The 13,843-nt window shown below is 63.0% G+C and overlaps 1 protein-coding gene across 2 annotated transcripts; it reads right to left on the reverse strand.

Annotated features, from left to right (window-relative positions):
* Positions 1–1,395: 1,395 nt before the first annotated feature.
* Positions 1,396–13,624, reverse strand: SPACA7 (sperm acrosome associated 7). 2 transcript variants are annotated; one of them, XM_070048372.1, is made up of 6 exons: positions 13,439–13,624; positions 6,355–6,411; positions 5,265–5,366; positions 3,711–3,818; positions 2,317–2,388; positions 1,396–1,567 (listed from the first exon to the last, which is right to left on the reverse strand). In XM_070048372.1, the coding sequence occupies exons 1-6, from the start codon at positions 13,527–13,529 to the stop codon at positions 1,530–1,532; spliced, it is 468 nt and encodes a 155-aa protein (XP_069904473.1). In that variant the 5' UTR covers positions 13,530–13,624; the 3' UTR covers positions 1,396–1,529. The 2 variants fall into 2 exon arrangements, with proteins under 2 accessions (XP_069904473.1, XP_069904474.1); XM_070048373.1 differs by having other exon boundaries at positions 1,396–1,571; positions 13,439–13,622.
* Between the last annotated feature and the right edge of the window lie 219 nt (positions 13,625–13,843).

Raw genomic sequence — 13,843 nt, forward strand, 5'->3', positions numbered from 1 at the left:
AGCACTTGGTCATGGGGAGGAACCCCTAAGAAAGAGGCGGGAAATGGTGCCTTCACGCCTGCCCCGGATCCATGGGCTGTGGCTTGTGTTCTGGGAAGAACCAAGCATTCTGCAGGCTTAACGCTCCCGAGAGTGGGAGGGGCTGCGCACCTGGCCAGTGCTTCCTCGCACGTGCCAGGGCCGGGGGGAGCGTGCCGCCCACGCCCGGCTTTTGTGACTCACTGATGGCTTTGTTCGCACCTGTGTGTGGCAGCTCCTCTTTGCCACCCCAGGCCAAGCGTGAGAAATGGGCCCTGTTTCCTTTCTCTGGGCCTGACTTGGGATCCAGCCCGCACGGGGACCCCGCTGCCTGAGCTTCCTGGCGGCCACAGGAAGGCTGGGATTTTGGATTCTGTATTCGGAGAGCATTTTCCGAAAAGGGCTCTGAGCAGAAGAGAAGCGGAGACCCGTACACCCAAGGCCCCGGCAAGCTGTTTGGTATCCGCAGCCCGTGAAGCCCAGCAGCGCGCGTGTTCCGCCGGCTGGTTTCCCCACAGCGTGCTGCCTCCGCAAGTGCGGTGTTGTGACCTCGTGCTCAGCAGAGCCGTTGTCTGTGAAGTCCCCGAAAGCCTGGGCTGAGGGCGGCCTTCCCCAGAGCCGGCCCGCGATGGCCCCCACCGTGCACCCACCCCCCGGGCTTGCCTGGTAGGACAAGCGCCATGCTAGGGTCACAGAGGAGCTGCTCCAGGATCCGCAGGAAGGACCAGTCCAAGGCAGGGCTTTGGCGCGGTGGCTCAGACGTCCCTGGGACACCCACATCGCGCATCCGAGTGCCTGGGTTCAAGCCCCAGCTCCCTCCTGACTCAGCTTCCTGCTAATGCACACCCTGGGAGGTCCCAGGCCATGGCTCCAGTAGTTGGGTCCCTGCCACCCACCTGGGCGACCCCGTGGGGTTCCCCGCCCGTCTCAGCCATTGCAGGCTCTCGGGGAGGGGAGTGCACTAGAGATGGGAGCTTTCTCGGCTTCTCATTCTAACTCTTGCCGACGCAGACCCCGGGAGGCAGCGGAACTGGCTCTGGACTGTCTCTTCACATGGATCGAGTCCCTGGCCTGCCGCATCTGCAGGCATGTGGGAGTGCACCGTCGTGTGTGTCTGCCTCTCCAATTAAAGCACGCTCAGGTCCCCACGTGGCACACACCGCCCGGTTTCCCCGAGCCGGGTGCTGCCCTGTGCCGTGCTGGGCTCCGCATCACTCAGGGGTCTCAGGTGGCCTCAGCTTCTGCAGCTGAACTTTGCACACACCCCCCCCCCCGAACGCCCTGGGGCCACTCTGGTCACATGTATAACCGACTGCTCGTGGTTTCAAGTCTTGGGTTCGAGCCCAGACTTCCTTTACTTTGTTGTTGGACCAGCTATGCATTTTAAAAACATCTTTATTACGCTTTACTTAGAACTGCTAGAGAATTTTTGACAGTTTTCAACATTGGCAAACAAAACAAGGACATCGCCTCCTCCAAGTCGCTCAGCTTGATCTCCACGGAGCTGACGGTCATGGCGGCAGCTGCCTAGCTCTGCGCCTGCCGGTGTCTGCCTGAGCCAGCACAGAAAACGGGAGAAAACACCGTGACGTAAGACCAGCCACCCCCTCCCTGCTGCCCACCACAGCACTGCCGCACATGTCACGGCAGCTGGAGCCAGAAACGTCACAGAAGCTCCTCGGTCACGGGCACGGCCCCTGCCCCCCCCCCCACCTCCCTGGGGGGGGCAGGGGTAGGCGCAGGTGAGCTCGAGGGTGCCCGAGGCTGCAGGAAGTCCACCGTGAGGCCGAGGGTCCTGCCAGGGCCGCGCGCCGTCTCCCGCGAGGCCAGGGTTGGATGCCTCCGTCATCAAGCCACACGGCATGGGGCAAGAGGGGAGACAGGGAGGGAGCGGAACTGTGTGACGAGGAAAGGTGTTCGGGTCTTGTACAAGAGAACCAGAAACCAGATGATGCGACTTCCCTTGCGCCAGGTCCATGAAGCCCCCGCCCCCCGCAAGGCTGGCTCTGCCCCGCTGACAGAAGCTTTGTGCGTTAGTTTAGGAAGCTTGAGGTACACCCCGAGATCTTAAGACGCAACAGGCAAACATCAAGACACAAAACCCAGCAGGTATGAGGAAACAGCCCGACCGCGTCCACAGAAACGGCCTGCGGGAGGCGCTCAGACTCCGCGTGCCTCGGGGATCCTGATGGCGACCACACGATGTCACGGGGATCTGGCAGCATCACAGCACGTGGTCACCCCCCCCGTGCTGCCCCTCCGGCGCCCACAGCGCAGGTGGGCCTGCAGCCGCCTCACCTCCGGCAGACAGCTGTGGCTTGCGGGAGTCCTCGGCAGCCCCCACGTGGGCGTTCTCTCCAGTGCTGGCCTCTTCAGCGCAGAACACGGGGAAAACAGGAAGGTTACTGATTACAGGCGTGCGAAGATTTCGGCCGTCATGAAGCATTACCCTGAGATGCTAAGACATCGTCAGGTCTCACTTGCAAACGTGTTCGCAAAGTCTGCGTCAGTCACCCGGCCACTGCCACGGATGTTCACTCCGGTTCTGAGGATTTACCTCGGAGACGCTTCGGCAGCCACAGGAGAACACCTGGGCACCAGGGTGTCCACTGCAGCGAGCGGAGGGAGGGCTGCGCAGTCCGCACGTGCCCAGCCCTGCGTGCCGCAGCACCCGGTGCTGGTGCTTGACTGCGAAGAGCACCCCTCCAATAAATGGAGCCCAACCCAGGCGGAGCAGGGAGCCCCCGGAGAGCCCAGGACATCTGTGGGACCAGGAAGTCCGGCGGCGCCTCAGAGATGGACACGTCGGGGTATGAGAGAGCCGTGCAGAGGGAGCCCCGGCCCTGCTGGGCCCCCGGCAGCGGGACAGATAACCACGTTCATGTGTGCTGACCCTGGACTACATGCAGAGCCACGTGGCCACATGCTTGGCAATGCTGAGTGAAGAAGTGGGTGGGGGAGGGGCAGCACCGCAGAATCGGGTGAATGAGTCTGTGAGGAGAGGCAGAGGAGTTGCCCTGTGGCAAACACTGGGATACCCACAGGCAACCGGCAGACGCCAGGCAGTGGGACGGGTTCGGGGCAGTGTGAGGTGTTAATGCAAAGTGGAGTCACAGCTGAGCTTCACCCTGAAATACCTGGCTCAGGCCTCCCAGCCCCAGAGGCTGCTCACGACGGAGGCGGTGGGGCGACTGAGCGCAGAGTTCCGGACCCCCCGGAGCTGCTGGGGGCTGGGACGAGCGTTTAATCCACTCTCCCCCTCACCCGACACAGCGTGGGAGCCGTGACCACACCGGGGTGTTCCACACCTGTGTCATGTGACACCTCCCCCTTTCTGGTTCACAACCCTCGGGACAGAGAAGACGTGGCACCCTGTGCCCTGTGGGATTCCCGCGTGTCCCCCTGGGCCCCAGCAAACTCATCCCTCTCTTGGGGAACCCCTGGGGGACACTCTGGCCCCCCTGCCCCCAGGGAGAAGTGACTCAGCCTAGTCTCAGGGCAGGGGCTGGCATTGTGGCACCTACCAGAGGCCTTTCTGCCAAGCTCCAGGCTGTGGTTTCCCCAAAGCTGGAGACCTCGGGCCCTTTCCCTTCCCGAGGGAGACGCTTCCGTCTGCGTCTGCACTGCCTCCCCCCCCGACAGCCCCCTGGGGACCCTGGGCAGGGCCGCCCCTCCCTCCTGGGTGTGTTTACCGTTGTTGGAGTTTCTGTCCTCATTGCCAGAAGAGAACTGTATGTGCTCTAATAATTCGTGGTAATTCTCGGAGCTGTCAGCCTGGTAATTCTCATCGATCCCAGAGTCTTCATGGAGAACATGGAAGAGATGGGAGGGCGTCTCATCACACATGTGGGAACTCTCCTGGCCGGAGTGTGGCAGGTGGGACGATGTCGGCAGCTCGGGTTGTGTTTGGACAAGTGCACGGGGCAGACGCAGTCCACGGTTGGGGGACTGTCCCTCACGCCACTGCCGAGCCCCGCTGCCCGTCGTGGGGAACCGAGAGGGGCCAGCCCTGACCCAGCTGCGGGCTCGGACTGGGGCTTGGGGCTGTTGGGGTTGTGTGAGGTCACGGGGGTCTCATGATTGAAGACCGCTGTGGCTCCTGAGAAGAGGGAGAGAGCCCGTCTCGCCCACCACGTGATAGCCTGTTCATACATTACACAGCCTCGGGTGTTTCCTCGCGACGCCCGATGCAGAAAGCCACGCAGGAGTCTGGCCTCACCTGACCACCTTGCGTCCAGTGGTCTGGGCACATCTAGGAGCTGGGGGGATGCCTGGGGGCGGGGTGTCAGGATGCCGAGCCGCCTCCTGAGGAGTGCCCGCCCCTGTGCCTCGTGGGATTGCTGGCCCGGCCCCTCCCCACCCCGGCGGCTGCCCGGGGTCTGCGTGCTGCCTGATTCACCTGTACGTTTCTGACCAGGTGAAGCTGCACTCGGGAGAGTGCGCTGCGTGTGCCCGCCCCGTCTCAGTGGCCCGGGGCGCAGCCCGGTTACAGCTCAGTCCCGCCTCCCTTCAAGTGGGGTAACAGCAGCCGCTCTGCTCCCCGAAGCCTCCGGAGGGCGCCACGCGAGGTGCACGCTGGGCGTGGCCACTGTCCCTGCACCTGTCCCTCAGGGGCTACCCCATGTGCAGCCGAGCACAATGTGCTGGCGTGTGCACACTGGGGACCACCCCGGAGTGGACAGGGAACCGCCCTGCCACTCTGGGGTCCCTGCCTCCGTCCCCGCAGAAGTGGTGTGTAGTTCTTTCTTCCACGTCACCGCGTGCCTTTGTCTCAGGCACAGCTGGTCTCAGTGTGCTAAGATAGCAGGGCTGGGCCTGTCCCACAGACTCCCAGGGGCGCGTGCGACCGCGGGGCGGGAAGAGGTGTACGTGGGGTGGGAAGAGGTAGGGCGGGAAGAGGTGTACTTGGGGCGGGAAGAGGTGTATGTGGGACGGAAGTGGTGTACGTGGGCCGGGAGCAGTGTACGTGGGCTGGGAGCGCTGTACATGGGACGGATGCGCTGTACGTGGGGTGGACACGTGGTACATGGGGTGGACACGTGGTACATGGGGTGGACATGTGGTACATGGGGTGGACACGTGGTACGTGGGCGGGAGCGCTGTACGTGGGGTGGATGCGCTATACGTGGGGTGGACACGTGGTACGTGGGCGGGAGCGCTGTATGTGGGCGGGAGCACTGTACGTGGGGTAGACACGTGGTACATGGGGCGGACGCGCTGTATGTGGCCGGGAGCGCTGCACTTGCTTTTCTCCTGGACCGTCTTCATGGGCACTGTCGCCGCGGTGGTTTGCGTTTCAGCCGACTTTGTTTTATTCGGATCCAAAATCTCCTGGACGAGAATCTCATCTGGGAAAAGCACACGAGAGCATAGGGAAGCCCTGGCCACAGGACCACAGGACCCCCGCCCCGCTGGCCGCCCGTGCCTGGGGCCGTCTGTGCACCCTGTGGGTGCAGAACAGGAGCCCCTGGCCGGGGGGCCTGAGCTGGGCTGGGCTGGCCCTGCCCTGAATTCCTGCAGAAACACCAAAACCGTCTGGAAATCCTGACGGCAAACATAACCCCCCCCCCCAAAAAAAAAAAAACAAACCCATCAGGGGCCGACCAGTCCTGGGGCACTGTCCCTGGGGGGCTCTGGCCACGTGGCCACGCGCCACGACGTGGCTGCCCCAGACTGCAGCGTTCTCTCAGTGCCAGGTACACGCTGCACGGTGAAGATTCGGCGTGATAACAAGACTGAAACTACCCTGGAGCACGGCTCCCATCCTGTGTTGCAGTAACGGCGGCTCTGAAGCGCCTTTCTCCCGTCTCTCACTGCCGTGGCCGTGGAGCGTGTGGGGCCGCATCTGTGGCTTGCCTCGTGTTGACCCGCGACCCTCAGCCTCCCTGGGAGCTCTCAGGAAACACTCAGGCCCACCAAAGCAGCAGTCCGCTTGGGGCAGAGGCGGGGTCGGTCCTGCCCCCCGGGGGTGGGAAGCTGGGGAGGCCGGGGCTCTGCCTGGGTCCTCGTGGGTCCTGCTCTCCGGCCAGGGATGCAGATCGGACTCAGGAGGTCTGGGTGGGGCCTGGGCCCAGGTGGTTCTAGCAAGCTCTGGGTGCCCCTGCTGGCCCCTGGACCTTGCTGGGGGAAGCGAGGCTCCCAGACGCTGGCCAGGGCTCCTGACCTAAAATTCTACTTCATTCTGTGGGTGTCTGACTCTCAGAGGCAGACGCGGAGGCCGTGGGCTGTGCCAGCATGGTTCTGGCCTCACCAAATGGGCTCTTTTTGAAATCTACAGCTTGTGCTAACAACTCCCACTCCTCTGACAGGCAGAGCAGACTCGGGGGGAGTCCTTACCAAACACTCCAGGCATGTCTTGGTTTCTTGCACTGGATGGCGTTTCAGTAGTCAGATCTGGGGAAAAAAAAACCCTAGTTCAGCAGTGTGCATGGACCGGCGCCGACTTCTCTGCCCAGGACCCGGTTTGCAGGATCCTCCCGGCCTGCTCTCCTGGAAGGAGCCCTGCGCGGGCCCTGTCCCTCCCGTGTGTGCCGAGATGGCCCAGGACCGTCCCCTGGGACTGGGGTTTCTCATCTGGAGTCAGGTGGGGAAGGTGCCCATGCCCGCGTGGCCCTGAGGACCGAGCCCATGAGGCACCTGCATGCTTGGAGCTGAGACCCTGCCGCCTGGTGTCCGGGGGCAGAAAATGCCCCAGTTTCCGGGACGGCGGGGCTCGTCCACTGCTGTGAGTGTGTGGGGGAGGCGGGACACAGCTCCCCTGTAGGAGCCACGCTTCCGCCTCCTCTGTGAGCCCTGGAGTCCTTCCCGTGGAGGCGCCTCGGGTTCCTGCTGGGGTCACGTGGACGGGGGGACTTGGCTGAGCCCTCAGAGACTCCCGCTGACCTCTCACTAGGGACTTGTGCCCGGCCAGTCAAACGTGTTCTCTGTCTCGCTCTGGAGCCCGGGTATAAAGCCCCGGCCCTCCCCTCGTGGCGTGCTGAGCTGCCCGTGGCCTGGGGCTGCCTGGCCCCTGGTCCCCGAGTGCCCAGGACACTTGCTGACCCCCGAGGGCGCCGACTCGTCTGTCCCAGGACGGCGCCTGAGTGATCTGAAAGCTCAGAGGGGTGGTTCGGGGATGGAAAAGGTGTGAGCCACGTGATGCCACGTGTGGCTCCGTGTGTGGGTGGGGACCCAGAGAGGCAGTCCGGGTGCCCCGTGTGCAGATGAGCCGGGGAGTCGCGTGGGCAGACACGTCCGTGTCCACAGCGGCTGATCTGCGGCTCCGCTGCTTCAGGACAGGGACAGGGGCCGCCGTGCCGAGCGCAGGCCGCTGTGTGGCAGCGACGCCGAGCCAGCCCGGCGCCCTCCTCGGCAGCACCCACCACCCGCTTCCTGGGTTCTGAACTTCGCGACTTTCTTTGTTAGAGGCCGCAGTACCTCGGGTCCTGGTCCTGGGTCAGCTGTCCCCTGCGGGGTGGGGGGGTGGGGGGGTGGGGGGCATGCCCGGCCCCTCCCAGGATGGCTGGGCGGAGCCTGCGCACCTTCCCTCCCTGAGCGCACAGAGCTCTGGGAGAGTCTGAAGTGGCAGCACTAAACCAGTGACAAAGCGGATTTCCAAATGGCTTTAATGACGGACAATCTGCATCCCAATGGGCTCATCTGCACCGGCGCTGAGAACAATGCGGGAGACGGGAGAGGTCTGCCGGCGCTGACAATGGCTTCCCAGCGTGCTGACCTCGTGCAGGAGACGCAAGTACAGTTCTCCTTGGACGAGACATTAATGAGTCATTAAGAATGGGGACAGCTGCGCGTGCAGCACTTTGTTAAAAATATCCTTTTCACTCGTGTCTGTGCCGTGATTATAATGGAGGCCTCGTGCCAGTCAGCAACAGGCCTGTGAGGCAGGGAGCTCGTGTTTGCGGGTCCTGCGTCTGCGGGGAGCGGTGTCCGTGTGTCCGTGTGTCCTGTGTTTGCGGGGAGCGGCGTCCGTGTGTCCGTGTGTCCTGTGTTTGCGGGGAGTGGCGTCCGTGTGTCCGTGTGTCCTGTGTTTGCGGGGAGTGGCGTCCGTGTGTCCGTGTGCCCTGCGTTTGCGGGGAGCAGCGTCCGTGTGTCCTGTGTTTGCGGGGAGCGGTGTCCGTGTGTCCTGTGTTTGCGGGAAGCGGTGTCCGTGTGTCCGTGTGTCCTGTGTTTGCGGGAAGTGGTGTCCGTGTGTCCGTGTGTCCGTGTGTCCTGTGTTTGCGGGAAGTGGTGTCCGTGTGTCCGTGTGTCCTGTGTTTGCGGGAAGTGGTGTCCGTGTGTCCGTGTGTCCTGCGTTTGCGGGGAGCGGTGTCCGTGTGTCTGTGTGTCCTGTGTTTGCGGGGAGTGGTGTCCGTGTGTCCGTGTGTCCTGCGTTTGCGGGGAGCGGCGTCCATGTGTCCGTGTGTCCTGTGTTTGCGGGGAGCAGTGTCCGTGTGTCCTGTGTTTGCGGGGAGTGGCGTCCATGTGTCCGTGTGTCCTGCGTTTGCGGGGAGTGGCGTCCATGTGTCCGTGTGTCCTGTGTTTGCGGGGAGTGGTGTCCGTGTGTCCTGTGTTTGCGGGGAGCGGCGTCCGTGTGTCCGTGTGTCCTGCGTTTGCGGGGAGCGGCGTCCGTGTGTCTGTGTGTCCTGTGTTTGCGGGGAGTGGTGTCCGTGTGTCCGTGTGTCCTGCGTTTGCGGGAAGCAGTGTCCGTGTGTCCTGTGTTTGCGGGGAGTGGCGTCCGTGTGTCTGTGTGTCCTGTGTTTGCGGGGAGTGGTGTCCGTGTGTCCGTGTGTCCTGCGTTTGCGGGAAGCAGTGTCCGTGTGTCCTGTGTTTGCGGGGAGTGGCGTCCATGTGTCCGTGTGTCCTGCGTTTGCGGGGAGTGGCGTCCATGTGTCCGTGTGTCCTGTGTTTGCGGGGAGTGGTGTCCGTGTGTCCTGTGTTTGCGGGGAGTGGCGTCCATGTGTCCGTGTGTCCTGCGTTTGCGGGGAGTGGTGTCCGTGTGTCCGTGTGTCCTGTGTTTGTGGGAAGTGGTATCCGTGTGTCCATGTGTCCGTGTGTCCTGTGTTTGCGGGGAGCAGTGTCCGTGTGTCCGTGTGTCCTGCATTTGCGGGGAGTGGTGTCCGTGTGTCCGTGTGTCCTGCGTTTGCGGGGAGTGGTGTCCGTGTGTCCATGTGTCCGTGTGTTTGCGGGGAGCAGTGTCCGTGTGTCCGTGTGTTTCTGGGGGCCACTGAGGGGGCCGCTTCACCGAGCCGCTCCCGCTGTCACCTCTCGCTGAGGCTTGTGGCTCAGAGCCGCCCTCAGCCACGTAAGGAAGACCGTGCCTGTCTCACCCACGGGCAGCCTGCGCACTGACCTCCACGGAGCGTCCGCTGTCCAGTGCTGGGATTTTGCTGGGGTTCACTGGGAGAAATCGGACTGAAACCCCCTCCATCGCCAGGACCACATTGGCAGCTCCTTCCTCCATGCCTGGGTGTCCCAGGATTCCACACGTGGGCGAGCCACGCCATGTGGTCAGGTGCCTTGGCCTTTCCACGTGTGTGAGAGCCGTGCCATGTGGGCAGGCGCCCGGCATCTCCACGTGTGCAAGAGCCGTGCCACATTGCAGGTGCCCGGCATCTCCTCACGCAGGAGAGCCACGCCCCGTGTTCCGGACAGCCCTGGGGCAGTGCCCGGAGCGGAGCGGAGCGGGGAAGCCGGCCTTCACCCTGGGCTGCAGCTCTCCCCTCCTTGGTCTCTCCAGCTGATCGTCTGGGCAGAGTCGCTGGAGCTGCGAGCCCAGCTCGTGCCGTGTCGGCGTGGGCCCCCTAGCCAACGTGTGCCGAGCAGCTCCTGGAGGGGCACACGTGGGGGCCGGCAAGCACGGGCTGTGGGATGGCACGGCGTCGTCTGCCCCACAGAGCTCCCCGCCCCCGGGGCCTCAGGCCGGCGCTGCCTTAGCACCCGGTAACTGGGTTTCTGCAGGGTCTGGGGGCTGGAGCTGCTGCCTTCCCCCAGGACGTGGACAGGCCCTACCCCACGCAGACGTGAGGCCAGGCGGGACCGTGGGTGTTGCCGTGAGCAGGAGGGGGTGCCTGCCTCTCTCTCCCTCTCTCCGGAGCGGCCCGAGGGCTGTGCAGGTTCCAGGGTTCCTGAGCTTTAGCTGTGGGGAGGGGGGCCAGCAGGTGGCCTGAACCCCTTCCTGGAGAGGAGGCCGGGCAGGGAGACCCCGCCCAGCCTCTGGGCCTTCTGCTCTGTCTGCAGTTGCGAGCCCCAGTCCTCAACTGGGGAGAGGTCAGACAAAGGCACGCGGGGCCCGCTCGGGTCCTGAGCCCCGCAGGCCGCCGGCAGAGGGCCAGCTGGCACTGGGGTACGAGTTTGACACGACTGGGCGTGACAAAGGAGAGTGATTGGCCCACAGTAAGAGGAAAAAAAGAGCAGAAAGCCTCAGTGAACGAGCAAGTTCACGTGTATAGTTGTGTCTGTCGTTATTATATAGTTATGTGTAGTCATTATCCAGCTGTGTAGCTCCCAGATATAAAGGGCCGTGAGAGGAGCAGGACCTCGTGGTCCAGGGAGGCGAGGCCGCACGGGGCTGCCTTTCCCTCCCGCCTTCCCCGCGGGCGCTGCAGCGCGCAGCCTGCTCTGGGCTCTCGGTGTGCTCCTCCTAAGAGCTCGCCATGGCTTCTCTTCACTGTTGCGCTGCCCGCCGTGGAAGCCAGCATTTCCTGTGGCTCTCGCCGCGTGTCTTCTGTGCCTCGTGTTTTCGATTGCTCAGGAAAACCGAGTCTTGCCGATTCTGAAGACACCAAGGATGTTCGTCTTAGCCTCCGCGTTGCCTCCTGTTTGCGGCTTGGGAAGCCTCTTCTCATTCTGGTCGCACGGGCAACCTGAGCGCTGTTCCTAGGCGGCTCTGCCCCCCGACAAGCACGCCAGCCCGGACGCTTTTACAGCTTCCCAAGCCGACTTCGGAACGAGGGGTTTCTGGCCCAAACCTTGAGTTTTCCCAGAGCCCCTGGGGGGTCTCGAGGGCTGAGGAGGCCGGGCGGAGCTGGTTGCCTTGTTGATGTGTGAGGCGGCGTGGAGGTAGGGGGCGGTGGCCCCGTCCATGCTGCGGTCGCACGGGTTTTCGGACACTGCGTGAAGCTCCTAGAACTTGGGGCGTGCCCGAGCCTGCACGATGGCTCCTGGTAACCGTGTTGTCGCTGCCTTGAACTGCGGCGTGTCCCAGCCCCCAGCCCTCGTGTCGACTGTGCTCCAGTGAGCTCTCTGCAGACCCGGGGCCTCGCGGGGAAGGTCCCCTGCCAGTTCCAGGCGGCGGTGGCTTCTCCTCTGACGCCGTCCTGACGCAGTGCCAGGCAGGCTGCTGGAACCCGGCAGGCGCGCCGGAGTCCGGCCTTCTGATGAGCTAGGCTCACACGCCGGGGCTGTGGGAGACGTCCCGACCGCAGGGGGAAGCTGATGGGTGCACAGACCGCTGGCCCGAGACCACACGAACGAGAACGCATTGCAGGAGGCGCAGTGAACTGATGGCGATGGTTAGAATTTTCTGAGTTTTTGTTGGAAACGTTGCTGGCTCTTTAATAGTTTCAGGATTCAGACACCCCCGCCCCCCTTCCCTGCTCTTTTCTCTTAAGCTGTGTGAAACTTACAGCAATTTGGTAATTATGCTGTTAGAAGCAGAAGAGGCATTTGTATTTTCTCGCCAGCCGATTCCTCCAGAATTTGAAAATTCTTATTTTCGTGGCCACGTAATCATTTGCATGAGTTCCCTAAGAATCCATCCTCCAGCTGGGCACTCCTGGAGGCCTTGGCTGTGTACCCAGGCTAGGGCCACGACCAGCAGGTGCGCAGCGCCAGACTCGGGCCGGGGCCGGCAGAGTGGGTTTGATTTGGCAGGAGCGGTGCTGAGGCCTGCTGGGCAGCACCGTCTTCCGGGGCAGTAGGGAGTCGCTTCCCGGGGAGCCTGGCTCCTGGGGGCCCTGGGCCTCGGGGGGTGTCTGCAGGCTGACCGGGGGTCGCCGAGGAGAAGCTGCGGCCGAGCAGCCTGGAACCTGGCCACAGCTTCTGTGACCGGGGACCGAGCGCCAAACAGGGTGGCCCCGCCCGGGGGTGCTGGGAGCCCTGGGAGACAACACTGCACAGGGGCAGCGTGCGCTGAGGGTCGGCCCCCGTGCACACGGCAGGAGGGCACCACACTCGGCATGCCCGGCCCAGCCCACTGCACACCTGGGCACCCCCCCATAGCGTGTCACCTCCTCCTCCTCACCCTGACACCTCCTCACCTCCTCCTCCTCACCCCCCAGGCCTCCTCACCTCCTCCTCCTCACCCTGACACCTCCTCACCCACCAGGCCTCCTCACCTCCTCCTCCTCCTGACACCTCTCACCTCCTCCTCCTCACCTCCTCCTCCTCACCCCCCAGGCCTCCTCACCTCCTCCTCCCCCTGATGTCTCTGCACGTGTACCTTCTCCCAACACAAATCCCTGTGTCACTTAGCAGGACCCAGCCTAACCATTTAGTCATCTCTCCGCCCTGATTCTGCCCTGGGGCTGTGGTGTGTGTGTCCGCCTCTCCTCCTTGTATTCTGTGCGGAACCAGTGTGTGTGCCCTCAGACTTCCCGTGCTAGAGCCCCCACCCCCACCCCAGCAAAGCTGTCTCTGTATCTCCCAAGTGTCATGATTATGTTTTCTGTCCCCGATAATACCTGCTGTGGGAGCGTCGGTTAGTCTTATTAATGTGGTATGGAACTGTGGTTAAGTACAATAATTCACGTATCTTTTAGCAAAGAAGTACTTTACATGAAATGGTGAGGCACCTTGAACCCTGTTAAAGTGCCCCAAAATCAGAGTGTGTGTGTGGAAACTAAGGAGGCAAAGTGCAGGGTTACTGATGCGCTGGGGGGCACATGGACGTCCAGGGAGGTCTTCCTCTGATCCAGTTCAGTTGCAGAGCCTCCGTGCTGGAAGCCGGCACTCTGGTGCCGCGGGCTAAAGCCCTGGCCTGCAGTGCCGGCATCCCAGACGGGTGCTGGTTCGAGTCCCGGCTGCTCCACTTCTGACCCAGCTCTCTGCTGTGGCCTGGGAAAGCAGTGGAGGATGGTCCAAGTCCTTGGGCCCCTGCACCCGCGTGGGAGACCTGGAAGAAGCTCCTGGCTCCAGATTGGCTCAGCTTGTCACTGCAGCTATTTAGGGAGTGAACCGGTGGATGGAAGATATGTCTGTCTGTCTGTCTCTCTTTATCTCTACCTATCTCTGTCTTCCAAATAAATAAAAATAAATCTTTAAAGAAAAAGAAAACTTGGTGACAGAGTGAATATGCGGGACCTGAGTGCCCTCCTGTGGAGCTCTGGCCCCTACAGGGCTTCCCAGACTGAAAACCTGTGAAGGTTCACTGAGTGGTCGCTGAGGGATAGTGGCAACCGGGAGGAGCACCGCGCACCCGCCTCGGAGCCCTGCGGGGCGCTACCTGAGGTCCTGTTGAGAGGCTGGAAGTAGGCTTCTCGCCAGCAGTACAGCAGGACGACTCCGCACCAGGTCCCGAGCCAGTTCACCGTCATGGTCCCCCGGCGAGGAGCAAGGCTTCTCTCGAAGGCCTTAGCCTCGCCAGCCTCGGTCTCCAGGATACATGGAATGTCAGGCACCTGTGAGGTCAGAGCAGGAAGTGAGCTGGGCCCTGCCCAGGGACCTGTGACGTCAGACAAGGCAGTGAGCTGGGGCCCCGCCCAGACACCTGTGAGGTCAGACCAGGCAGTGAGCTGGGGCCCTGCCCAGGGACCTGTGACGTCAGACAAGGCAGTGAGCTGGGGTCCGGCCCAGGGACCTGTGGCGTCAGACCAGGCAGTGAGCTGGGGTCCGGCCCAGGGACCTGTGA

This window comes from Oryctolagus cuniculus, chromosome 9 (assembly GCF_964237555.1).
Source record: "Oryctolagus cuniculus chromosome 9, mOryCun1.1, whole genome shotgun sequence".
NCBI lineage: Eukaryota > Metazoa > Chordata > Mammalia > Lagomorpha > Leporidae > Oryctolagus > Oryctolagus cuniculus.

Bases quoted from the DNA above. Each gene is read 5' to 3' on its own strand.
- SPACA7 (XM_070048372.1), bottom strand. From the start codon at position 13,529: ATGACGGTGAACTGGCTCGGGACCTGGTGCGGAGTCGTCCTGCTGTAC. The intron at 5,367-6,354 runs GTAAGGACTCCC...TGCTTTTCCCAG, and splicing joins AGACATGCCTGGAGTGTTTG to ATGAGATTCTCGTCCAGGAG. The intron at 3,819-5,264 runs GCAAGTGCAGCG...TTCTCCATGAAG, and splicing joins GAAGACGGTCCAGGAGAAAA to ACTCTGGGATCGATGAGAAT.